A 23,368-nucleotide genomic window follows, 5' to 3' on the forward strand; every position below is an offset into this window, starting at 1 on the left:
AATGAAATCAACTCTCCGTCCTGCTAGAAACAAAACTGTCAATGCAATGTGGCGATGTTACACAACTTCCCTTTTCTCTTGCATATTTTAAGTATTTTATTTCTGATGTGCAATATGAAAGGTCCACTTGTAACATTAAGAACACATTAGAATGTTGTCAAACCTGCATCCAACTCTTACCAGTCTTTGTTCACTATTTAGGCTTTTTACTAATGGATTTTGCTTTTGCAACTTAGTGCCACTTTCTAAATGCGGCTATATTGTAATCCATATCCCAAAGGAAGGAGTTGCAAATCCAAGCGCCACGAGCTGACGTTTCTCCTTAGAGCTCAAAGATCAAAACAAGTTAATTACATAAATAAGTATATAACATACGTAAATGTGATTAACTGTGCCCAGTGTTTAAGCAGAAAATACGCCCAAACAGAGGAGGGCAGCAGTATGCCTCTACTGAGTCTATTCTGTCAGAAACACGTCCGGAGAAGAAGACGCGCGTGGAACACTTTCCGACCGTAGAAGTGGCGCTATCCGCCGTAGACGCCTGAAGTCAGGAGCGTTTCGCGCTGATCGGTCCCCTGAAGTGTCCAGAGGACTTTACGCATGAATTGTACCTTGAAAAGGAGCGGATTATGACACAGGAAGGAAGGAATCGTGAGATTCGTCTAGGAAAACAAAACATTTGGGGCTCTGATAAAGCCGTCAACATCCTTGAACAGGTAGTGTGCCGTCAACGGTGGCAGCAGCAGCAGCTAGCGGTGCATTGCATCACGTTTTCCAGCGCAGTTGACAGAGAGCTAAAGGGACTAGCTCTCTAAACTCCCATAAGCTGTCTAAATCACCAAAAAAAACCTCCAGTAAGAACTTGACTTGATAAAGATCGACTGTACGGTGATGTTGCAAGTAGCTACAAGCTAGTTTGATAATGCCAGGCTACCATACGTTCGCACGTTTGTAGCTAAAGCTAGACCACTAAACTACATTTACCTAGCTCAATTCACAAACTCGTGTCAAGCCAAGACTCGTTGTTAACGACAACGAGCATGTAATGAGATGTTCCAACTGCTGAAATGCCGCTCCGGGTTGTCAGGGTTAATGCGAATTTAGCTTGGCTAAATTACCAGCCACTTAGCTCAGCTAAATTAACATTAACGACAGGAATTGCTGTACGTTAGCGAACGTAGCAGCATACCTCAGGCTAGTCTAGCCAGCCACCCCGACTTTGCTGTTAACTAGTTATTCTGATTATTAAACTGACTTTATGGTTAAATGTTAATCGATGGCGTAGTTAATTTGCTGTATCACAAACTCGGTAATTTAACATCAGACCTGACATAAAATAACAGTTATTTGCTATTCCCCAAAATTGTCACGTACGTCTTAAGCTAGGTTAGCTAGCTCAACTTTTAACGGTGAGCTCGGATAAACTGTAATCCTGCGTGACCTTGCAAGCTAACTGGGTAGCCTGCTAATGTAACTGAGGGAAGTGTGTAAGACAGCCGCCAGCCCTTATTCTGCACTTAATAACATCAACATATTATTAATCTGTGGCTTGTGTGTAACAGCCCCGTGCATTACATTGTACAGAGGTAGCAATCAATTGTTTGTTTACATTGTCAAGCTAGCTCAATGCTAACAAGTGGGACTGGTGAAGCTAATCTTTGATCTGCATATGCTAACGAACGAGCTAACGTTACCCAGGTAATTGAGGTTTAAATATCTATAAAATTCGAATCTTGATTTATACGTGTGACGATTACCTTCGGAAGTTGGTCTGGGTTGTTGCAAGCTGTGAGAGTTACTAATGTTACGGGTTGTCGCATACAAACCCTGCAAATATTGAACGTGAGCCCTAGATTTTGTGTTTGGTGAAGCTACTTTAGTTATTTTAACCATCTTACTTGCTTTTGTAAAATCTTTGCCTCTCTCATTATGTCTGTTATAGTGTTGTGATGTGTTTAAGTGCATAAATTGGGCTTGTTTTGTTTGTAATATTCATACTATCTGTACACGTTTCATCTGAAGCCATGGCATGTGGCAGCGCAGTGACAGGCTTGTTGCGCGGGAGTTCACTTGAATCCACGTTGTTTTCTACGGTGGTCACAGAGGGCAGTATTGTGTCCAATTTTGCAGACTGTGAAGCTGATGGGCAAATTCCCTTTTAGGTTGAGTTGGCCTTGAAAGCGTCACTCTCTGTACCATACTGCTAGAAATGGTATAATCTAGTTAGATCATTAATACATTAACAGTTCTGAGGGACAACATAAACATTTACAGACTTGGGTCAGTAATGGTAATAACATAACAAGAAATATAAATAGACACCGACATAGGTAAAACATGATGACATAAATAACTGTTAAAGTCATGACAAATAAGCTAATTTATTTCTAATAAAAAAATTTCAAATGATTCTGATTCTTTGAGCTGAAGCTAGCAAACAGTGTAAAAGTAAATTTTTAAGCTCATGTTAATCTCCAATTGAAGATATGGAATGGAAAGTAAAACATTATTCACAACAAGTCACAACTAATTGATTAATGACAATAAATTTTGTCATACAGTTAAACTTTAGTAATATGGAGGTAGTATTGTTGTCATGTGCCTTTTTTAAATAAAAAAAAAAAAAAGATTTGCATTGTCTGTTAGCCTGGAGAAGGAATAAAAAAGGCAACTTCAGGGGGTTCTCTGATCAATGATTTGAATAGTGTTCTAGCGGTTTATCAGAACTCACTGTCGGAACCTACATCTGCTGACAGATGTGTAGCAGTATGCCAGGTTGTTGTTGATTAGAAAGCAGAAACCCAGTTGTAGCCCCAGTTGTCAGCAAGTCTGCTGACAGCACATTTCCCGACAACTGGGGGTGCAACTGTGGATTGAAAGAAAGACCTCTTTTGTACTGTAAAACCCTGTCGAGCAGATAAAGCCTGAAGTGGATTTATGGAGTTGGAAGAGTTCAGAAAGGGTGTTCAACAGATTGTAATTTTATTATTACTTATTGATGACTTATTGAATTTATTTACTGAGAAAGTATCTAGGCCAGGGTAATATTTATAAAATAAAATACAATTTTTGACCACATTACTTAAGCAATAATGTTACAGTGTTTTGGGGGAACTTTAGTGAAGGGTAAATGGAATTGTTTTCACCAACATACTGTATTTCCTGTCTTGTTGTTTATATAGTGAGCAATGCATGACCTGACAGCCCAAGTCACCAGCAGCCTGCTGCCTTTCCCAGGAGTGACTGTAGACGCTCTGGGGGAGGATGAGATCACTCTAGACTCTGTTCTTCATGGGAAGTTCACTATTGGTAAGCCTGTTTTTTTACTGATCAATGATTTATATATATGAATATTGTCTTTCTTCCATCTTTGGTTGATTGTTAAAAGTTTAAAACATACTGCCACCACTCTTTTCATAAGGAAAATAAACAACAATGAACAGACAATGAACACTGAACTATTTATAACACCCAGGTGGATCATATGACACATTTCATTCATTATTTTTCTTTAAAGCATTAGAAACAGTTGAGATATCTTTTATTTATATATATTTCTTAAGAAAAAGGTTGCAATTTTGTGATGCTTTAAATCTTTCAACTTCAGAACAGCTGGTAGAACTGGCTGCAGGTTCATGTTGGCTCATGAGCAGTGTGATCGAAGAAAAAAAAAATAACTGAACCCTGATCGGTGATGACCTTCACCCTATGTCACAGCCTCCTAACCTTTCATTTCTTTTTCTGTATGTGAAGGCCGCAGCGGCCTGGCCTGGCTGGCCTGTGGCCCCCATCTGGAGGTTGTTCATGCAGTGACAGGAGAAAGACTGTCGGCATACTGCTTCAGTGGTGGAGGGGAGCATCCACCAAGTGTCCTTGCTGCCAGGGACTTCAGCTGGCTCAAACGGTCAGAGCTTTGTTTCACTATATATCTCTTTATCTTCACCTGTTCATCACTCTTTAATGTGGCTTACAATTAGTGGCAACAGTAAGATATAAGATGAGTGGTAGCCTACATCTGTCAGAATCATGTGTTTCTATAATTTGTAACAAAGACAGATTTTTAAATATGTTAATGACTGTGCTGGGAAAATATCAAATTTTAACTGTTTTACTGCTCAATATTACTAGGTCTGGACTGCTGGTTGGCTTGGAGGAAGCAGAGGGCAGTGTGCTGTGTCTCTATGACTTGGGACTGTCAAGGGTGGTCAAAGCTGTGGTCATACCAGGCAGGGTGAGTTTATGCACCAGGGTCTTCTTCACCCTTCACTAGAAGAGAAGGTCTATCACAGCAGGATAAGCGTTCAGTAAATAAGCAACAATAAATACCCTTATTTAAATGATGAATTGGTAAATCACTAGTGTAGTGTTGATTTCTTTGAAAGTAGAAATGATTGTGTCTTCCTATTGTAAGGAGCAAAAAAAAAAAAAGAAAAACTGCTAATGTTTAAGCACTCTGTCAACACAAAGGAACACTTCTTTTGTCTCAGTGACAGCAAGGGCATCATGTTTTCATTTTCTCTGTCTTTGCTTGTCTTTGAATACTACAATAAGTGTTCAAAAATATCTGACCCAAGGTACCAAAACGTCAGCATTGTCTGTTTTTCTCTGATCCAGATTATAGCTATTGAGCCGTTAGTGAGTTATGGCGGAGCAAGCACTTTGACACAGCACCTCCACCAGAGTTTGCGCTGGTTCTTTGGCATTGCTGCTGTGGTAACGGATCTCGGCCATGTTCTGTTGGTGGACCTCTGCCTTGATGACCTGTCCTGCAGCCAAAGTGAACTGGAGGCTTCAGGTGAGGATACTGTTTGAGGATGGGTTGGGTTTATGGTTTATGGTTTTTCTTTTCAAGCTTGTCTATGTGTTTTCATTGTTTTTCCTGTGTTCCTGATAAACCTTATTTGGAAGAAGAGCAATGGTCAGTTTCCGCCTGTTCTGTGCACCATAAGTTTAGGAAAATTGGTTAAACACACACATCTACAGCTCCATTGTAAACCCCCTCCCCCCTTAGCAAATAATTTTTTTTTCTTTTTATATTACTTTCTGTTCCCAGACCTGCAGGTAGTGACTAAATCTCCTGCAGAGATCCCAAGGCTGAGAGAAGTCAGCACCAGACAGGGCAGACATCTTTGTCTCCAACTGAATGGGCCCAGTGGAGTTGGAGCCACAGCTCTGCAGTACATCTCCAGGACCAACCAGCTGGCAGTGGGATTTTCTGATGGATACTTACAGTTGTGGAACATGAAGACTCTTAAGAAAGAGTAAGTCAGGGAGGATGTGGGGGGGTTCAAATCTTAAGAGCCAGTCTTTTAAAAAACAAAGCCCAATTGCATTATTACTGTCATGTTCTATAGACTATTCCCAAAACAAAATGTGTTATTGCTGACATGATATTCTATTTGACCTTTTCTTTATTATCCATTGTAGCTGAAAATACAGTAGGAACAGACTAGAAAGTAATTACAAGAGTCTGGGCTCTTTTTGAATTCATGGGCACCTGTAATAAAATAAACTTATACCACTGATACATACACTTTAAATGTTCTTCAAATCACTCTATGTGTACCAATTTTTGTGTGATTGTTCATGCATAGATACCATTCCCAGTTAGAGGGTGGCGGGGTGGCTGTGTATGCCTTCACCTTCCAGGAACCAGAGAATGACCCGAGGAACTGCTGCTACCTCTGGGCTGTTCAGTCTTCTCAGGACCTGTAAGTCTTACATATAACAAGTACTTTTTTTCTTGTGTATTCCGAGGTCTTATTTTTCCTCTACCCCCTCTCACTCTCATGCAGCGAGGGGGACATGGTCAGCCTCCGTCTGCTTCAACTGGCCTTCAGTGAAAGGAAGTGTCTGTCTTCTGGGAAGATCCTCTATGAGGTATTTAGTGCATACAGGATTAGGACAATATTTCCTTGGGTTAATAAATCCTTTACAGTGGTCCTGTCAGTCCCTGCAAATGTACTGTATATTTGATTTCCTTGATTTATTCTTCTCCCTGTTTTCTTTTCTGTCACTAAGGGTCTGGAGTACTGTGAGGAACGTTACAGTCAGGAGCTAAGTGGCACAACTTTCCCTTTCAGGGCCCAGACCACCAACACCCGCCTGCTCAGTTGCCAGACCATCGAGAAATTCAGACCCCATCCTGACAGGGATGACAGCATGAATGAAGGTTAGCCCCCTCCTTCTGAGACTGCATGCGGAAGATATTAGTATATAGGGAGCTAATTAGTGCACGTTCTCAGCATTTTTATACAAATTTGAATCTTTTGTGCTTTAAAATTTTAGTGTTGTAATGGTGCTGGACGCTTAAAGCTAATATACCGTTTTGTGTACTGATTAAAACCTTTACATAATGGAGTCACTTTTTGTCTCTTCTTCTGTACTTTGTCTACTTGCACTCTAATTTCTTACCTGCCTTTCATTTTCTTAATCACGTAATCCACATCTCTTCCCATTTTCAGTTGCATCTCCAGACACCAGTGTGTCTATCTTCAGCTGGCAAGTCAAGGCTTATGGTCAGGGAAATCCATCTACCTACATTGGGGTTTTTGATATCAATCGATGGTACCATGCACAAATGCCAGATTCTTTAAGGTACAGTGGAAACTGATTTTTCAACTATTCTAAAATTTGATAAGAGAAAAGTGTCACTTTTATAATTAAAATTATTCATATTATTCATTATATGGGTTCAACTTAATGTATCCAAAAACAAAAAATTAATCATATGACACCCAAGGTTATGGGTGTTGTTTGTTTGATATTAATTGGTGGTTTGACAGAACAGCAGTGATGCTGGTTTTATAAAAATAAATAAATAAAAAATCATTGACTCATTGCACCTTATCACCCTGAGGTTACTGCTTGATTTCCTTTGACACTGCATTTCGATTTTACTTGTGTGTTGTTGTCAGAATGGGGGAGTCTCTGCAAAATTGTCCATACCTGGCAGTTTGGTCTTTGGACCCAGTGGTGCAGATGGTGTCTCCACATGCCCTGCTGGATGTGGTGGTACATGACCGCAGCCTGAGCAGGGGCCTGCCCTTCACCTGCCCCCCACCAGAACAATACTTTAACCCCACCACATACAACTTTGGTAAGTATAGACACACTATGTACCACCCTCCTCCTGATGTTAGATTATATTTAGAGATGATATATATGTAATGTAATGTTGAATTATCTCCCTGGTCTATGTAATTCTTTCCAGGCTTTGTGTATTTCTGTTCCTTCTTCGTATTGCATAGGGATTTGCTTGTGCAGACATGCCTGGATTTGTAGTTGAAATATGAATTGATTAAAAAGGTTGATAGATCCTTTTATGTTACAGATGCTACCTGCTTGCTCAACTCTGGAATAGTGCACTTAACGTGTTCTGGGTATCAGAAAGAGGCAAGTTTCCTTTGTTAATTTTTCTGTTATACAGACATTCACCTAATTTATTTTTGGACGTCAAATGCTAGTCAGAAGAAGTGAACATGTGACTATATAAATTCAAATGCAAATTGTCATTTTATTTAACATGGGTTCCTCTGTATTATGGGGACATAGCCTAGTGTGTTCTTGATATGATGTTTATCGCTAAGGCAGCACAGTATTTACAATTTAGTTTTAGATTTAATTATGTGAAGATGATTTGAATGGAAAGGAAGCTTCTTTTACACCTCATCACTGTCATTAAAACCAGACCCTGAGCTTTTTGAAGAAAGCTGCTCCTTGTTCCAGTGACATCATCTCCACTAGCTACTCCCGCTGCCTCATGTCTGGCCTACTCTCATCTCGCCTGGCTGACACCCAGGCCTCCAGCCTCTCTCAGGTACACTCTTGGCTGACATCTTGGTCTGTAGAACCACTTGTGCACACACCCATGAAACCCGTTCTTGATGCTTTTGTACTTCCACTTTTGTTCACTTTAAAGAAAAACTTTTAAAACATTAAACAGAATTAAATAAAATATTTATTCTGAAGTGTTCATAGTAATTTGCACATGCAATTTGATGTTGGCCTTCAGGAGGAACAGCTGGATGCGATCTTGTCCACAGCGGTGGAGACCAGCTCCTTAGGACTGATCACTGGCTGTATCAAGCAGTGGACTGCAGAAGGTGAGGAGTCATGCTCGGCCTAATTGTCAAATAGTCTCTGAAACTGGTCACCCAAACCCTTTGCACCCATGCTGGCAAGTATGTGGTTCCCTCAGTGTTGCTCTCTTTGGCTTCATCTCACACATACATAAACAGCACCTTACATCTATACTACACTCTGTTCAAATTCTGTTCCTCTTCAACAGAACAACCAGGCTCTGCACTGAACCTGCGCTACATCCTGGATTGGGCCTGGAACAAAGTAATCCTGACCAAGGAGGAACTGGATGGCATCTGTATGTTTTATTTATGTTTTTTACCATCAGAAGATATTGTGACTTTTATAGAATGTTGGTTAGACAGAACAGAACCTTTTTTTTTTTTTTTTTTTTTTTTTTTTTTTTTTTTTTTTTTTTTTTTTAAAGGTTTGTCTTTTGATTTTGCAGTCTTACAAAAAAGTTTTTTATTTTATTTTTTAAATATAATACCTCATAAATTTGATCAGTTGTCTAGAGCTGGACATCTGTACAAACATTATATTTGGCACTTTATTGTGATAAATTTGAATAGATTAGATCAGATATGGTTGCAGAACATATTTCTACGGTAAATTTACCTTTCAGGCTGTTATATTATTCATCCTTGTCAAGGAATAGGAAAAGCTTGTTTTGCCACTTTGTTGATAATGTAAATTATTGATCTCTTAAGTAATATAAATCCCTCCTCCCAAACACACAGTTTCTATGCTGTTTGCAAGTTTGTTTCAGTGTAGAAATTTATCTTGTGGATCTATTGCTCTGTGTGTATTTGTTTCTTAGGCGCACCGCTGTTTGACAGCTCATCCAACTTCACAGACCCTCAGACCTTGCAGCTGCTGCAGCACAGTCAGAGACTGCTGGGTAACCTCAGTACCATCTTCCACTGTCTACTCAGTGAAGCTCAGGAGCTCACACAAAAAGGTGTAGTGTCCACACAGATACATTCACATCTATAAGTGTTCCATTTCCCTGTGATGTTAGTAAGACCAGATCAGCCAGCACAAATACCCTGTGATTTAATTCCTATTTATACTAAACTGTAATGAAACACTCAGTTTTTTTTCTTCTTCTTCTTTTTTATGTCCTATTGAGTTTTGATATCAGTAAAATGATAATATCTCACCCCTCACACCTTTTTATGACCTTATACACTTTGAGTTACAATGTATTGTCTAGGGGTTAGCTGTGTGTAGCAACAGAAGCTGTTGTGGTGTTTTGAGCCATTTATTTGTTGTTACTGAAAAGTTGTGGTTATGTTTTTTTGTTGTTTAGGTCTGGTGGGGTTGATGAACAAGAACATGGTTTCCAGTCTGATTTCCAAGTATGCTCAGGTGGTCCTCTGGTTCTGTCGCACTGGCTTACTGCCTGAGGGATCAGGTAAAGTGGTGCTTGCACAATCAAAATTGACATGGAAATCCTTCAGAAGGAAACCATACCAGTAGTATCACAAAAACCACTCAGAAAAAATTTTCAAAGCAGGTTTAATATTACACTAACAAATATTAGTAGACATTACATATTCTTAAACTGGAAAGATTATGCACTGCAAAGTTGGAGGATGTTTCTAAATCACAGTGTGGCAAAACCTTTGCATATCTCTGTATTCAATTTTATTTTTTTCCCTCTATACTTGTCCCCACCAGATGACAACGCTCTCCAGATCTCCAGGCCTTTCTACACCCACTCAATCATCAGCAACTATTACACTATGCGCAGAGAGGACCTCACCAGGCTAGCTAAGTGAGTAAGCTTTGCTCAAAGGCAATAAAGATGAATTAAATCTTGGCATCAATCCCAAATCTAAGGCTGCAGCGATCCAAGAGTTTCATATTGTCTTAATTACTTTTTTATCACTGGAATAGTCTGTAAAATGTTAGAATGAAGACTGTCTATTTCAGTTTTCCCTGAAAGTGATCTTGGTTTGCTTGTAATCTTGTGGGGTATTTTTTCTTGTATTGTACTTTTGGAGGTTTTGCTATCTAATGCCGACACTCTCCTGTTGTCTTCTCAGGGGCAAGTGGTGTGCAGACTGCCTGATGATTGACGGTTTGATTGGCCAGTGTGGTGAACGCTTGACCAACCTATGGAAAAGGGATGAGGGTGGGACAGGGCAGTACCCACCACCTACATTGCATGTAAGCATTTGAAATACATATAATATAATATATTTTGAATTTTACTTATTTTGTACCACCAATTTATGTCAAACTGAGTTTATATCTGCTGTTACATTATAAAGAGCTGGATTTTGTGTGTGTTTGATCCACAGGCCTTGTTGGACATTTATCTACTGGACAATATTGATGAAGCTGCCAAACATGCAATTGTATCCTTCATAATGTAATACTACCCATTCCATTACATCACTACACCAGCTATGAGTTTGCATGATCTTTTGCAGCAATTATTGTGCTTGCAGTATTTAGAAACGGTTCAGAAAAGAGACACATTTCAGAGTTTTAAAATGATATCTTTACGATTATATATAAAATGTATTAACAATAAATTTAACAACATCTTATTTTCAATCATTCTATCATGCAAAACAAACTGGTTGTAAGATTCTAGATGTGGAGACTATTTATCAGGCATGTATTGCTGTGAGTTGTATTTGTCCAGTTCTGATCATTTGTAACATGTTAGAATCGTACACATTGTGTTTATTAGGTCAATTGTTTTAGAGTTTAGTATTCAATAATGTGTAATTTTTTTATTTTATTGTGATAGAAAATCATAAACTCTCTCAGGAATACACTAAATTAAGCCTTCTGCTTGTATGAACCTTGACCTGTTGTCTCAGGTGATTTACCTGTTGCTGGATGTCATGTACTCCTTCCCCAATAAGGACGGAGCATCAGTGGAGTCTTTCCCCCCAGCTTTTGCCATCCCTGTTGGACTGGTGAAACTAGTGCAAGGCCTCTGGCTGCTGGACCATCATGACCACCAGGTTCTTGCTGATTTACACATTTGAATGACATTCCCATTCCTACAGAGAGGTTGTGCAAGGCACAAAAAAAAAAAAAAAATTAACATTTATTATTTTATTTTATTTAAAAGTCAGTGGAATATCAGTATGTGCATATCACTGTCAATATTTACAGTGATATGCACACATACAAAATATTATAGATATTTCTAAATACAACTATTATAGCCTCTTCTGTCTCCTTTTTATGACACTTTCCCTTGGTTAGGGTTTAGCTCTTTTTAAATGTCAGTTTCTTCTTTGTCTTGATCAGCGCGCATTTGAACTGCTCCTGCATCCAGCTGCCCCTCAATGTCAGTTTGAGTGGCAGCACGAGCGTGTCCTCCAAGCTCTCATGTGCCAGGGCCAGCACCCAGTGGCGCTACGATATTTCCACGTTGCAAAGCCCCCAATTTCCTCCACCTCCCAGGCGAAACTCTGCCTGTCCGTACTGCTACATAACAGGTAAGAGCAAAGGGCGAGGATATTCACATACACAACTTTACAACAATTTGGAAGTTTTGAAACTGGACTAGAAAAATGTCCTTTTTGATTCAGAAAACAAACATGATGGCTATTCAATGCCAGCCTTTCACATGTTTTACCTTACCGTTATTAACCAGCCAGTATGCACTTGTTCCAGGTGTCTCATAGAGGCATGGTCCTTACTTCGGCAGCACTCTAATCGCCTCAATATGGGTGAGCTGCTGGGCTTCCTGTATGAGAGCTGCCAGGAGCTGGGCCTCATCAAGGAGCTGCTCAAACTGCCCCTCGGTCTATCTGAACAGGTAGGAGAGAGATGATTTAATTGCTGCATTTTTTTTAATCCAAACTCTTCATTAATCTTTTTTTGTGTTTTTTGGATTATAAAGTCGATGCCTAACACCCATGGTTCTTGGCTTTGTGTTTCAGGAATGTTTGGAGAAGTTCCTCCAGGGTACAGGGGGTCTCCCAAACAGAGAACTACTGATGGTCCATTACCTTCAGCAGGCCAACTATATACCTGCTCTGCAGCTCAACCACAGCCTCAAAATGCATCTGGTGGTATGTTTGACACACACATAAAATATTCGGCCAATTATCACAGCATTCATATATAGTTTCATGCATAGCATGTGATATTTATTTAAGTGTTCAGAATTCTTTGACCATGTAACGTATATATGCTATGGTATATGTGAGAGAAGATGCTTAAATCCCATAAGATTAATAATCATTCATCTTTGTTCCTAGAATGAGCGTGACCCAAAGCTTAAAGAACGATCCAATACCAGGAACTCTATATTGGATCAGTATGGCAAAGTTTTGCCCAGAGTGCAGAGGAAACTGGCAATGGAGAGAGCCAAGCCTTACCAACATCCCTACACCATTCACAGAGAAGGTAAGGGCTTTTCAACTTGAATTCACTCCATCCATTAAAATTTACCCCAGTAACACGTTTCACAGTGGGGAAAAACTATCAAAATGTTAATAGAAACTTCCCAAACCACTGTGTTCCAGTTTCTCGGCCACAGCCACTGTCGACCATCACCAAGCGCTCTGCCAGTGAGAAGGTGATGTCCAGGGCTGGATTTATCAACAATGTCCTGACCAAGATTGAGGAGGTTTGGTTAGGCAAAGGAGCAACACCACAGTCCTCCCCAGCCAAGAAGTAAGTATAAGATACCAAAATTGCACTTCAACAGTAATGATTTTTATTCTGTTATTTTATTTAATGTTTTCTAACCTTTTTTCAATTTTTTCTGCCAGTCCAAGGGCAGCTGACATTCAGAGCCCAAGCCCAAGGCCCTCCTCTTCGGTCCTTCCTGATCCCTTTCTGGGAACTCCCATCACCATGACCTCCAAACGAAAGTCAAGGTACTTTCATTAGAGTTCCAGTGAAACACACCATATGCATTTATTTGAACATAAACTTTTTTTATATATATATATAAATAATATTTTTGTTTTTCTGGTGCAGCACAGTTTAATTAGTGTTTTTGAATACCTTTGAACCCTGTTGTAATCGTTTTCTTCCTCAGGTAGCAGTCAAAACAGGCAGGAAGTGTTGCATAACTTTGGAACAATCACAGCTGTTAACATGAAACGTAGATCAGTAGTTCCACATATCACTCTGAGACTCTGTACAAAATATGGTGTCACTAGGGGGGCCAATCAGCCACTAGGGGTAGCCCCAAATGTAAAAAGTTTATATCTCGTAATTGGCTGCCTACTATTTGTACAGTCTAGGGTCATTCCTCAGTTCCTGCATAAAATATGGAAGTAATTCACTTTCCAAAATAAATCACCCTCACATCCTACAGAGCTCAGTCCACTCTTTGCAGCACATCCACTGAATTGTGTCAAAAGTTGTTTTAAAATCATGCATGCTGTGTATTCCTTCCTCTTTAATGTGACCCAGGCTGATGGACCTGGTGGTCCACCCCTCCTGTCAGAGCCCTCAGCCTCTTCTCAGCCCCCCAAGACCTCCCAGCTCCTGGGTTTCTCCAAAGAGCATCAGCAAAGCCCCTGAACTCAGTCTGCTGCAAACACCACAGGTCGTCAAGGTGAGTAGACAAATGTGGATTTTTCTTTTTTGTTCTGAAGTCATTAAAAAAAAGTTGGTATTCCATTGAGAATTAATCCTTTGCCATGTTTGGATATCCAAAGACATCAAATCTGTATATATAAATAAATGTTGTTTATACAGTTTAATTACTTAATAATCGACTTTGTTGTATTGTCATTTGGGTATTTATTTACTGATACTTTTTCTGGGTTTTGTCCTCTCAGCGAGCTCGGGCCTTAGCTGCCTCTGGCTCGGTGTTCTCAGCCTTCACTCCCCAGTCCATCCTTCGCAGCAGCCTGAGGCCCACACCGGTCGCCACCCCTTCTGCTTCTCCAGGGCGCTCCATCACCCCTCCGCTACGCAGCAAAGAGAGCCGCATCACCTTCATCGAAGAGACAGAATCTCCTGAACCAGGGAAGGGAATCCGATGGACCAATGGGGTAAGACAAAGCTCTACTTAGGAATGGTGTATTGATTCTGAGAAGCCACCTCACTCATTAAAAAACAACAAAAAATACTTTCTTGGTAAAGATTGCATTCTGCAAAATTGCAGTTCATCAGATGATTGTTAGCCTTGCATCTTAAAAGAAGTGTAGTTACTCTGTGGTTTTTGTGTGTTGGGTATCTGATTTACTATTAGAGCATATAATGCACAATGTGCAATAACCCACCAATATCAACAGATTACATTGCTTTTGAGCTGCTAATTTGTGGTCTATATTAGCACACTTATACTTTTCACTCTTTCTTCATCTTTGTTTCTGGTAGGTTTGGTTTTGTGTTTATAATAAAATGTGTCTTCTAATCCTCTTTGGACCTGTTTTCCTCTCTAGATGGCAGCAGACAGTGAGATTAGCTTGCTGACCAGAGGTTCCATCCTGTCCAAGGCTACAGGTAAAATCTGGTCATCACAGCCTGCTGAGGAGGAAGAGGATGGAGAGGAGGAGAGAGAACAACCTCATGTAAAGTTCTTGCCTCCTGAAGGTGGTATTCCTTCACCACAGCTGAGATGCTCTGAGAGCGAGTCATCCTCCATCCATGAAGTCGCTGCAGAAACCAGACCATCAGACCCAACGCAAGCACGACTTACCCTGAGCTTTGACACCAGTCACACATCTGTCCTGTCAACAGACACTACCCTAGAGTACTATGATGCACCTCTATCAGAAGAGGTAGAAGTAGAGGAGGGGCACACAGCTACAGAGAAGGATGAGGAGGTAGTGACACTGAACATCAAAGCCCAAAGTGAAAAGGAAGAAGCAGAGGAAAAGCCCTCTCCAACTACTGAGCAAACCCCTGTCCTGACATCAGATAATAGAGAGGAGGAGAAAGACGAGGCGAATGAAGATGAAACATTTGAAGACGTGATGGAGGTTGGTCTTGATCAGGAGGCTAAAATCGAGGAAGACATTCAGTCTGAAAAGGAGGATGTAGAGGATTATGAGTCAAGTAGCAAACAAGAAGATGCTGGAACTCTTGACCATGAGGAGATGCTTAGTTACAGTCAAGGTAATTCATTTGCTGTATTTGTTTCTCTATGACTTATTATTAAAGGTGGCTTATTTCACAGCAGTACTGCACAGCAACAAAAATGCTCTCATATTTTAAATTTTGAGAAATTATCTGATGTTGAAAGTATTCATGTGTTTTGCCACACTTCCCTAAAACATCGTTTGACATATTTTGTATGCCACTAGTTTGTAACCAGGTAACTGAGAGCATAGACCCTGGCCCTGAGGTCGAATCTCAGGATCAACCAGCGAAAGCCACTGAACAGGATGTCCAGTCGAAGGCCACAGAGTTAACTGAGCATCTGAAACCGTCTGGAGCCAATGAACCCACAAACGAACCAGAGGACGATCTGGAACAATCAACAGGTCCGTCCTTCAGTGATGAATTTATAGTGTAAAAAGTTCCATATTATTACCACCTCATATTAGACAAGAGGTGCCAATATATAGCATCCTTATATTGGACAGGACCTCATATTGGATAAGTGTTGTGTATATGTACACAATGGGGAAATGCTATAGCTTACAAGCAGATGAAGAAAGAAAGTCTTTCATGATACTGTGAATATACATAGCTTTTCTGGATCAATAGGATAAAATATTAAATCAGACAACCATACCAGGGTTATAATGACTTTGCGTTGGTTGCCAGCAGATCTGACAGAGTTTGTGCAGCGACATCTGTTTGGCAGTGATCTGTCTCCTCAACTCACCCGCTCAGGAATCCACAATGCATCACAGACGCAGATGTCATTCAACAGGTATGTACCTTTTTTCTGTAAATATGATAGTTGGATATGTAATGCTGTTTTTTTTTTGTTTTTTTTTACTGTAATCTTTGGCTTCTTATCTGGTAATTGCTCTGTTTGTGGAAAGTTACAAATATCCATCACCCTCCTTTCTCACAGTGAGTCACTAGGTGAGGTTGAAGAGGAGGAGCAGGCAGCTGCTGAAGCTCCCCCACTTTTTACCAGCCAGAAATCTAACGCCTCTGTGACATCGTCCGAGCCAACTGGCACAGACTCCCACTGTAAGATTGTATACACATGCGTATTTACACTGGTGCTCTTAATGTCACTGTGTTTTTACTGACTCATTTTCTCACATGCCTGCACTTTTCGGCTTTGTTTCTTTTGTTTTTTTATCTCATAGCTGTTGTGAGTCTAAACGATAGTGAAGAACTGTCTAGCCCTGTGTCTGAGGAGGAAGAAGAAGATGAGGAGGAGGAGGAGTCTGATCAAGCTGAGGAGGAGGACTCTGGTAGCGAGGTGGAGATCATCGAGGAGGTGCAGGGCAATGGGAGGCTCCCACCCCTCCAGCCGAGTTCGGTCTTTGTACAACAAGGACACACACACTTCCTGCCAAGTCTGTCAGAGCAGGAAGCTGCTGAGTTCTCTCTGATCACACCGGGGGCCGAAATGAAGGTGACCGACATAGAGCAGAGATGATTAGATGACAGATGGAAAATGAATTGGCAATGACAGTGATAATAATAATTTTTTTTTTTTTTTTTTTTTTAAAGTAAAAATGCCAAAAATTCTCTGATTCCAGCTTCTTTAATAAAAGGATTTACTACTTCTCATTTAATTGCAAACATAAAAAATAACCTTGCTTTGTTTGCTTCTTCATAGATGGTAGAAGAGGACATGGAGGGTGAGGTGGTGATGGTGAGACTCGGGGCTGATGAAGGAGGGATGGAGGCAGAGGAGAACGAAGACCAAGGATCATCATACATGGAGCTCAAACCCTCTACCACTCTCCTGGTACCTTTGGAGCTTGTGGAGGGACAACACAGCCTGGTTGATAGCGCTCAGCTGTGTCTTCCTGAGATTCAGGAGATGGTTGTGCCAGACGACCCGAGGACTGAGACTCAGAGCAGCTTCTCTCTGATGCTGGATATGGACGAGGATGGGGATAAAGAGGCAGACACACTACCTATTGAGAATGATTTGCAGTCCTCCAATCTTTCCACCCAGTCTCCAGTAGAGGAAGCCTGTGAGGAGTTTGTGGCCAAACCTGAGGTTATTCTGTTGGGAACAGATGAACAGGATACTCCTCTGTTTGGAGAAGTGTCACATGATGACCAGAGGAAAGACATGGACACCCTGGATGGAATTGAGCTAGATGTACTGATGGAATCAGAACCTGTACAACTCCAAACTGACCAACAGACTGAAAACACTGAGACAAGCCAGGAAACTGAGTTTTTAATGTTGGCTGAAGCTCATGAACCTGAAGCTACTTCTGTACCAACTCCAGTGGGAGAATTCCCAGCAGTTGTGGATGATGAAGACTTTGTAGCACAGAAAGATGCTGCTGATGAAGAGATCGGAGAGGAAGAGAAGAAACCGACACCCGCTGAGGACCAAGAAGAGCCTGAAGAGAATGGGTCGGTTAATATAGACGCAGAAATTGTACCCAGTGCAGAGACGGTACCTGCTGTGGAGGAGCAGCTGCAGGACCACAAAGTCTTAGCAGATACAGAAGAGGATAACACGGAAGAAATTACGACAGAGAAGGAAACTAAAAGGAGGACTAGGGGAAGACCAAGAGAAGATAATGTTGAGGAGGAACCTGTGAAGCAGGTCTTCAGCTCATCAGAGACTCCGACTTCTCAGAGGAAGAAGGCTCCTTCCACCCCAACACGGAGGACCACGAGAGGTAGGAGGACTGTCACTTTTATCTCTCCTCTACCAGAGGAAGCAGAGGAGCCAGAGGAGGATGTGAAAGTCGTCGAGACAGAGACGAGCACTCTGGAGGTCCCTGCTTCACCTCGTCGTACACCTAGAAAAAGTAGACAGAACAAAGAAATCAAAGTCCAAGCCAGCACACCACGAAGAAGTACCCGCAAAGCTCAGCCAGAGCCTCCTAAAGAAGAGGTTGAAGAGGGGGAGGCCGTGGATAACAATACCACCGTTGCATCAATGTCCAAGGCCTCTTCTCCAGCCAGAAGACGGGCTTCCCAGAGGGCCACTTCAACAAAGACCAGCAAAAGGAACCACACTGGCAGTGAGAAGGGGTCCGCAGCTACAGAGGTTGACATCAAAGAGGAGGAGAAGGACCAAGAGGAGGAGGTCACACATATAAAAGTTGGTCGACGAACAAGCTCCAAGACTCCCACACCAGCCAAACGCAGGACCGCTCAGGGAAACACTCCAAGGAGGTCCAGCCGAAGGATATTGAGTAGCAATGAGGCGGAGTCAACAACATTAGAGATCGTGAAAGAGGAGAAAGAACAGGAAGAAGTCTTTGCTCCTCCTGTCAAACGCAGCTCCAGGAAGACGCAGCCAACCCTGCTAGAGGAGGAAGAGGACAAAAAAGAGCAACTTTCCAGCCCTGGCAGGATGACCCCACGGTCCAACCGGATTACCCTAAATGTTTATCCACAAGTAAGAATTACGTTTTTTCAAATATTGATTTTTATATAACCTGAAAGCTGTTGTAGATATCAAAAGAGTTTATTTCATTTACACACCAACAATGTAAAGCTACGAAATAATTCACCATCACCTGTTGCTGATGCCTGCTGAGCTACTTTTGTTTGACGTTAAACCATCATGTGACTTTTATCTTAATTATGTTTGAGACAGAACATTTCCATATTATGCTTTTAGCTTTAACCTCATTAAACAATTTTCATTTTTACCAATGATTATCATGCATGTGCCATACATTCTTCCGTTACATATTGGAAAGCAGATCCATCCATTGATCATTGAACATTTGCACTCCAGGTGAAACTGGTTCCTGTATCACTTCCTCAGAGCACAAAAAAGACAAGACGAGAGACGATAACTGAAAACATAAAAGAAAGTGAAGATCTACTTGAGTCTGAATTTAACAGCAACACTAGTCATACAAACTCCCGGCGACCAACTAGGAGCAAACTCTGGGACCACCCTGAGGAAGATCTTCCCTTACTGGACTCTCCGTTGGAGGTGGACTCTGAAACTCCTGTTGCAGACGCCCTCATCAAGAGACTCCAGGATGAGGAAGAGAAGCAGGAAGGTATGTACAAAGCCTCTGCCTTTGGACTGAAGATAGAACTTAAATAAATAAGAAATACAATAAAATAAGAACTGCGTAGGTGAAATTCTTTGAGAGGTCTGCTCTACAGTAAAATAAAAAATTCAAACTGTAGGTGGAAATGTATTAGAGTGTCATCTCTTTGCTAAATTACAGGAGGAGTAGTTATTTCGAAGGTGGTGAGAACCAGCAAGAGGAATACGAAGTCATCAGTGGAGCAGTCTCACTCGCTTCCTCCTGTGAAAGACGGCCTGGTCCAAGAACCCGAAGAGGACGAGTCCAGTCCAGGCGAGCATTCATTCATCTACTCCCCCTCCAGAAGAAGAACAAGAGGTGAGCCGAGTAACCATTTACATATATGTCCAGCCAACCATTTGTCCATGATGATTTAAACCCTGTGTTGTGTCTGTGTGTCAGCCCGTAGAGCAGAGTCTCCTGGCCCAAGTGAAGAGTCAGCTGCGCCTGTCACTCGCAGCAGAAGAGTCAAAGAAGTTGCTCCTCAGGTGAGGTTGACACTTGTAATGTGGAGGAGGCTGGATTTGTGTTTTTAACCCGAACATAATTAGTCTGTGTGTCAGTTCGTCAAACGTTTAATTCTGTAGGTTCATTTTAATTGATTCTTGCTCAAACATTTATATTTAAAGTAATTTTGACTAAGACCTCTGTGGTGCAATACTAGTTAACTGTATGCAAATTAGTTGCAGTATAGACAAGTATAGCAGTTGCAGTGTCATTTTTGAAATTACTTTGTTTTCCAGCTCTTCACTACTGACTGGTACATTTGGTTTTTACACATTCATCTATCTGTAGTCATGTAGATATTTTCTATCCACAACCAGCCTTTTAAACAGGATGTTTGACACAGCAGAGAGCAAAGAGCCTTTCCGCTGCTTTGAAATGACAGAGGCTGTATCTCAGGGATTATAGCTTCATTCAAATAATCGCATTGATTATGAATGAGAAATAATAAATGAGAGATCTTTTGAAAAGCATTTAAATTTTTTGCCGTTGCCTTTTTCTTTTTTCCAGGATGCAGCTACTTCAGAAGAAGATAATGTGGAAGTGGAGAAAGCAGGCAAAACAGGCAAACGAACAGGCAAACGAACAGGCAAACGAACAGCCAAGTAAGTTCCCCCTCAGAAAATACAAACGTCCTACACTGAAGCTCCTACCAAGGACTGCTTAGTTTTAATGACTAATAATTTTAGTTTGACATTTTAAACAACACTACACAATTCTTTATTGACATAAATTTAGGTTTCAGTCTTTACTTGAAATATATTTTGTATCATTTGTCTTAATCACAGTTTACACTCTCGTGCTGTTTGAGATCTTTTTTTCCTTCATTTCTTTCTTGTACTTTCTCCATCCTCAGATCCAAAGGCGTTTCGGAGCCGCCTCCCATAGCAGAAGTGGACCTGATCTCGCCTCTGGCAAGCCCAGCTGATCCGCTCCCACGAACACAGAAGAGGACTAAAGAAGGAGAGGTCCCGACCTCAAGCATGAACCTTCGACGCAAGCGCATAATGGACACTGTTTTCACAAAACCTGTCACCCGGAGGAAGAAACTGTAAGGAGGTTGATGGTGGTTTTGACCAGCAAACCTCAGACAGCCACCTCAAGATTTGAACCAACTCAGTTCGGAGCTGTCAAATAAAGTGTATGCTGAAACTCACCATGGAACTGTTTCCTCAAATGTCTCACCGCGCTGCAGTTGTCTTTGTACATGGACTTCCCTGTAGGATAATAAAATAAAAGCAATGACGACTATATTTTTGGAGTTTACATGTCCCACTCATCCTAACTTGATTTCACTTGATATTGTATTTGTGGCCATTTTGTGACGCTCCTTGTAATCAGCTTAATTCTCTGGGCACAGAATGGCACAGGGGCAAGCAATCAGTGTGGGTTCTTAGAAGTTCCCGTCAATAAAACCAGAGAGACTGAACTGAACTTGCCTCTGATAAAGAGGTTTTATTTACATTCTCTTTTATTTTAAGTTTTTTTGTTGTTCTTCTTGTTCACGTTTACTTTTAAGATTTTGAGGCCTGCTGTTTTTTCTATTTAAGAAGAAAAGCAACCAACCCAGTGGAGACAAAACATTTCTACTGTTAAATTTGTATATAGTCTTTTGCTATGTTCCAAATAAAATTAATAAATAAACCCTAAAGAATTATGTTCATTTTGAAGTTTTAAGTGTTTGAAATGCATTTGATCATCTAATCAGACTGCCTGTCATAGTCTCAAAGTTTGATTTAATTTGGAGGTTTTCTGTGAAAGACACAGACTTGTACACTTGGACTGTTTTTGTATGTCATGGGATGTTATATATTGTGAAAGGGGGAAAAATACTTGCACAGCGGTTTGGAGTTAAACTTGTTTTGGGACATGTTAATAGGCTTGTTTAATTAAATTTATGGCAACCACCATCTGACACATAGGCTATTTTCTGATGAATGTATGTAGAATGTCTTATTTTTGATGACTGCTCTTTGATAAATATGGCAAATACCTCTCTACCTCTGGTGTTGGGTGATTGTCTCAATTTAATTTCTTAAGTGCATGTGTTAGTTTGGTCTGTCTGAGGTGTGCAGCCTGTCAGCCACAAGCCTCTAATTATCCTTCACAAATAGCTGAGACTTCATCCTGTTGGTGCCTCAGACATCTGACATCCATCAAACTCCATGAGCTTCCAGTATGAAAAGGAACCTTTTAAATGTCAGGTCAAGTTATGGCTCATATCATAAAGCTGGTAGCTGGTAGAGTGAAGTTTGATTCCAGAGAAAGTCGCTCAAATGTTGATATAAATGTGGCAGTAAACATCTACCTATCCTGTATAAGTTTGACTCTCCTATTTCCCAGGGCAATGTCTCTACTCAATAATTTAAAGTGGTAGACAAGGTGAAAGTAAAACCAGCCAACCTCCACTGCTCCACTTCATTAATAAATCACACATTATAAAAACATTATATCTTCCCGTATTGAATTCTGATGATCATTGCATTTCTTGAATGACTAATCAGTAGTCATTCTACAAATTAATATTTAATTTTGGTCTTAAGCAGTGTATACATTTAGTGTCTGTTTTAGTTTATACTAAAGTGTTTCAAGTCACATCCACATTTCAGCAAGAAAACTAAATGTTTTCTATTTTGTAAAGTAAAAGTAAAGAATAAAATCCCATGAGGCGTTTCTTAACAGGCCAATGTGCTCACCATCTTCCCTGTCACACTGCCCTGAATGTGTGAATGTGTGTCAGCATGTAACTCAACTCTCCTGTGCTCTGTGAGGGAGTCGATCACTCAGTCTCCTGTTTTGATACTTGCCTGCTGACAATGAGGGCTAAAGCCTCAGATATGCACAGCAAGGACTGTGTCAAAGTGGCCGTCAGAGTCCGACCATTCAACAAGGTCAGTGTGCAGTCGTTTTGTAGATTATGTACAATTTAACTTTTTAAACCTGTCATCCATTTTTCATTTTTCCAATTTCTCTTATTTATTTGCCTGTTTTCATAACGTATATATATTACAATATGCTTTACTCTTTTGGTGTGACATACAGACATATTACTATATACTGTCATATAGTATTACTGTAGATAGTACATAAACTAGAGCAAATATTGCCTCTAGTCTTAGCAGGCCTGCATGGTTCTTAACCAATTTATTGACAAATGTATAAGCAAACAAACTCAGGATGACTTCACTTTATACACATTTATTTTTATTTTTTTAATAAGACAGCAAAACAAAATACAGGGTTTAACATAGGGTGCAAAACTCTTTAAGAATAAAATGACTACATAGACTTTCAGCAGCTGTTGTAAGGAATCTAGTACCCCATGATGATACTAATATGGAGGATGGAACAGGCATATTCGCAATATGATACAAACTGTATATAATGAAACCAACCTGGGACTCATGAAAAGCTGGTTGAATATTAGCATATGTGCTGTGTAGCCCTGGAGTATTACCTAATGTATGTTGTTAGGATGTTGTGTAGCCTGAAGGATTTCCAAAGGAAAAGAGGAGTTAGTGGTGAAAAAGCAGATATTTAGTAAAAAGTTTAAAGTACTTACTTATTCTGTATACTATATTTTCAGACTCTCACTTAAAACGACTGATGTTACCTGGAATATTTTAACCTTTCAAGAAAAAACTATTTACTCTGAAATAAATTGAAAATGACAAAAG

The 23,368-nt window shown here is 40.5% G+C and overlaps 1 protein-coding gene across 4 annotated transcripts; it reads left to right on the forward strand.

Moving 5' to 3' along the window:
* Positions 1-504: 504 nt before the first annotated feature.
* Positions 505-21,691, forward strand: ahctf1 (AT hook containing transcription factor 1). Of its 4 annotated transcripts, none has more exons than XM_087178955.1 (40): positions 505-716; positions 3,183-3,309; positions 3,754-3,904; positions 4,129-4,231; positions 4,615-4,795; positions 5,054-5,261; positions 5,595-5,711; positions 5,796-5,880; positions 6,022-6,172; positions 6,465-6,597; positions 6,918-7,099; positions 7,334-7,395; positions 7,691-7,819; positions 8,015-8,105; positions 8,291-8,380; positions 8,903-9,043; positions 9,395-9,499; positions 9,766-9,862; positions 10,134-10,257; positions 10,392-10,448; positions 10,923-11,069; positions 11,362-11,552; positions 11,731-11,875; positions 12,000-12,131; positions 12,321-12,468; positions 12,588-12,738; positions 12,837-12,944; positions 13,489-13,633; positions 13,860-14,075; positions 14,469-15,144; positions 15,333-15,512; positions 15,799-15,907; positions 16,055-16,176; positions 16,299-16,570; positions 16,778-18,535; positions 18,881-19,154; positions 19,329-19,505; positions 19,590-19,675; positions 20,202-20,296; positions 20,548-21,691. In XM_087178955.1, exons 2-40 carry the CDS (start codon positions 3,189-3,191, stop codon positions 20,744-20,746), a joined length of 7,659 nt encoding a protein of 2,552 aa, XP_087035081.1. In that variant the 5' UTR covers positions 505-716; positions 3,183-3,188; the 3' UTR covers positions 20,747-21,691. The 4 variants fall into 4 exon arrangements, with proteins under 4 accessions (XP_087035081.1, XP_087035082.1, XP_087035083.1 ...); XM_087178956.1 differs by having other exon boundaries at positions 19,332-19,505; XM_087178957.1 differs by having other exon boundaries at positions 18,911-19,154.
* The last annotated feature ends 1,677 nt before the right edge of the window (positions 21,692-23,368 follow it).

Source organism: Seriola lalandi, unplaced genomic scaffold (assembly GCF_002814215.2).
Source record: "Seriola lalandi dorsalis isolate HSWRI2012SDOR001 ecotype SW California unplaced genomic scaffold, Sedor1 jcf7180002054763, whole genome shotgun sequence".
Lineage (NCBI taxonomy): Eukaryota > Metazoa > Chordata > Actinopteri > Carangiformes > Carangidae > Seriola > Seriola lalandi.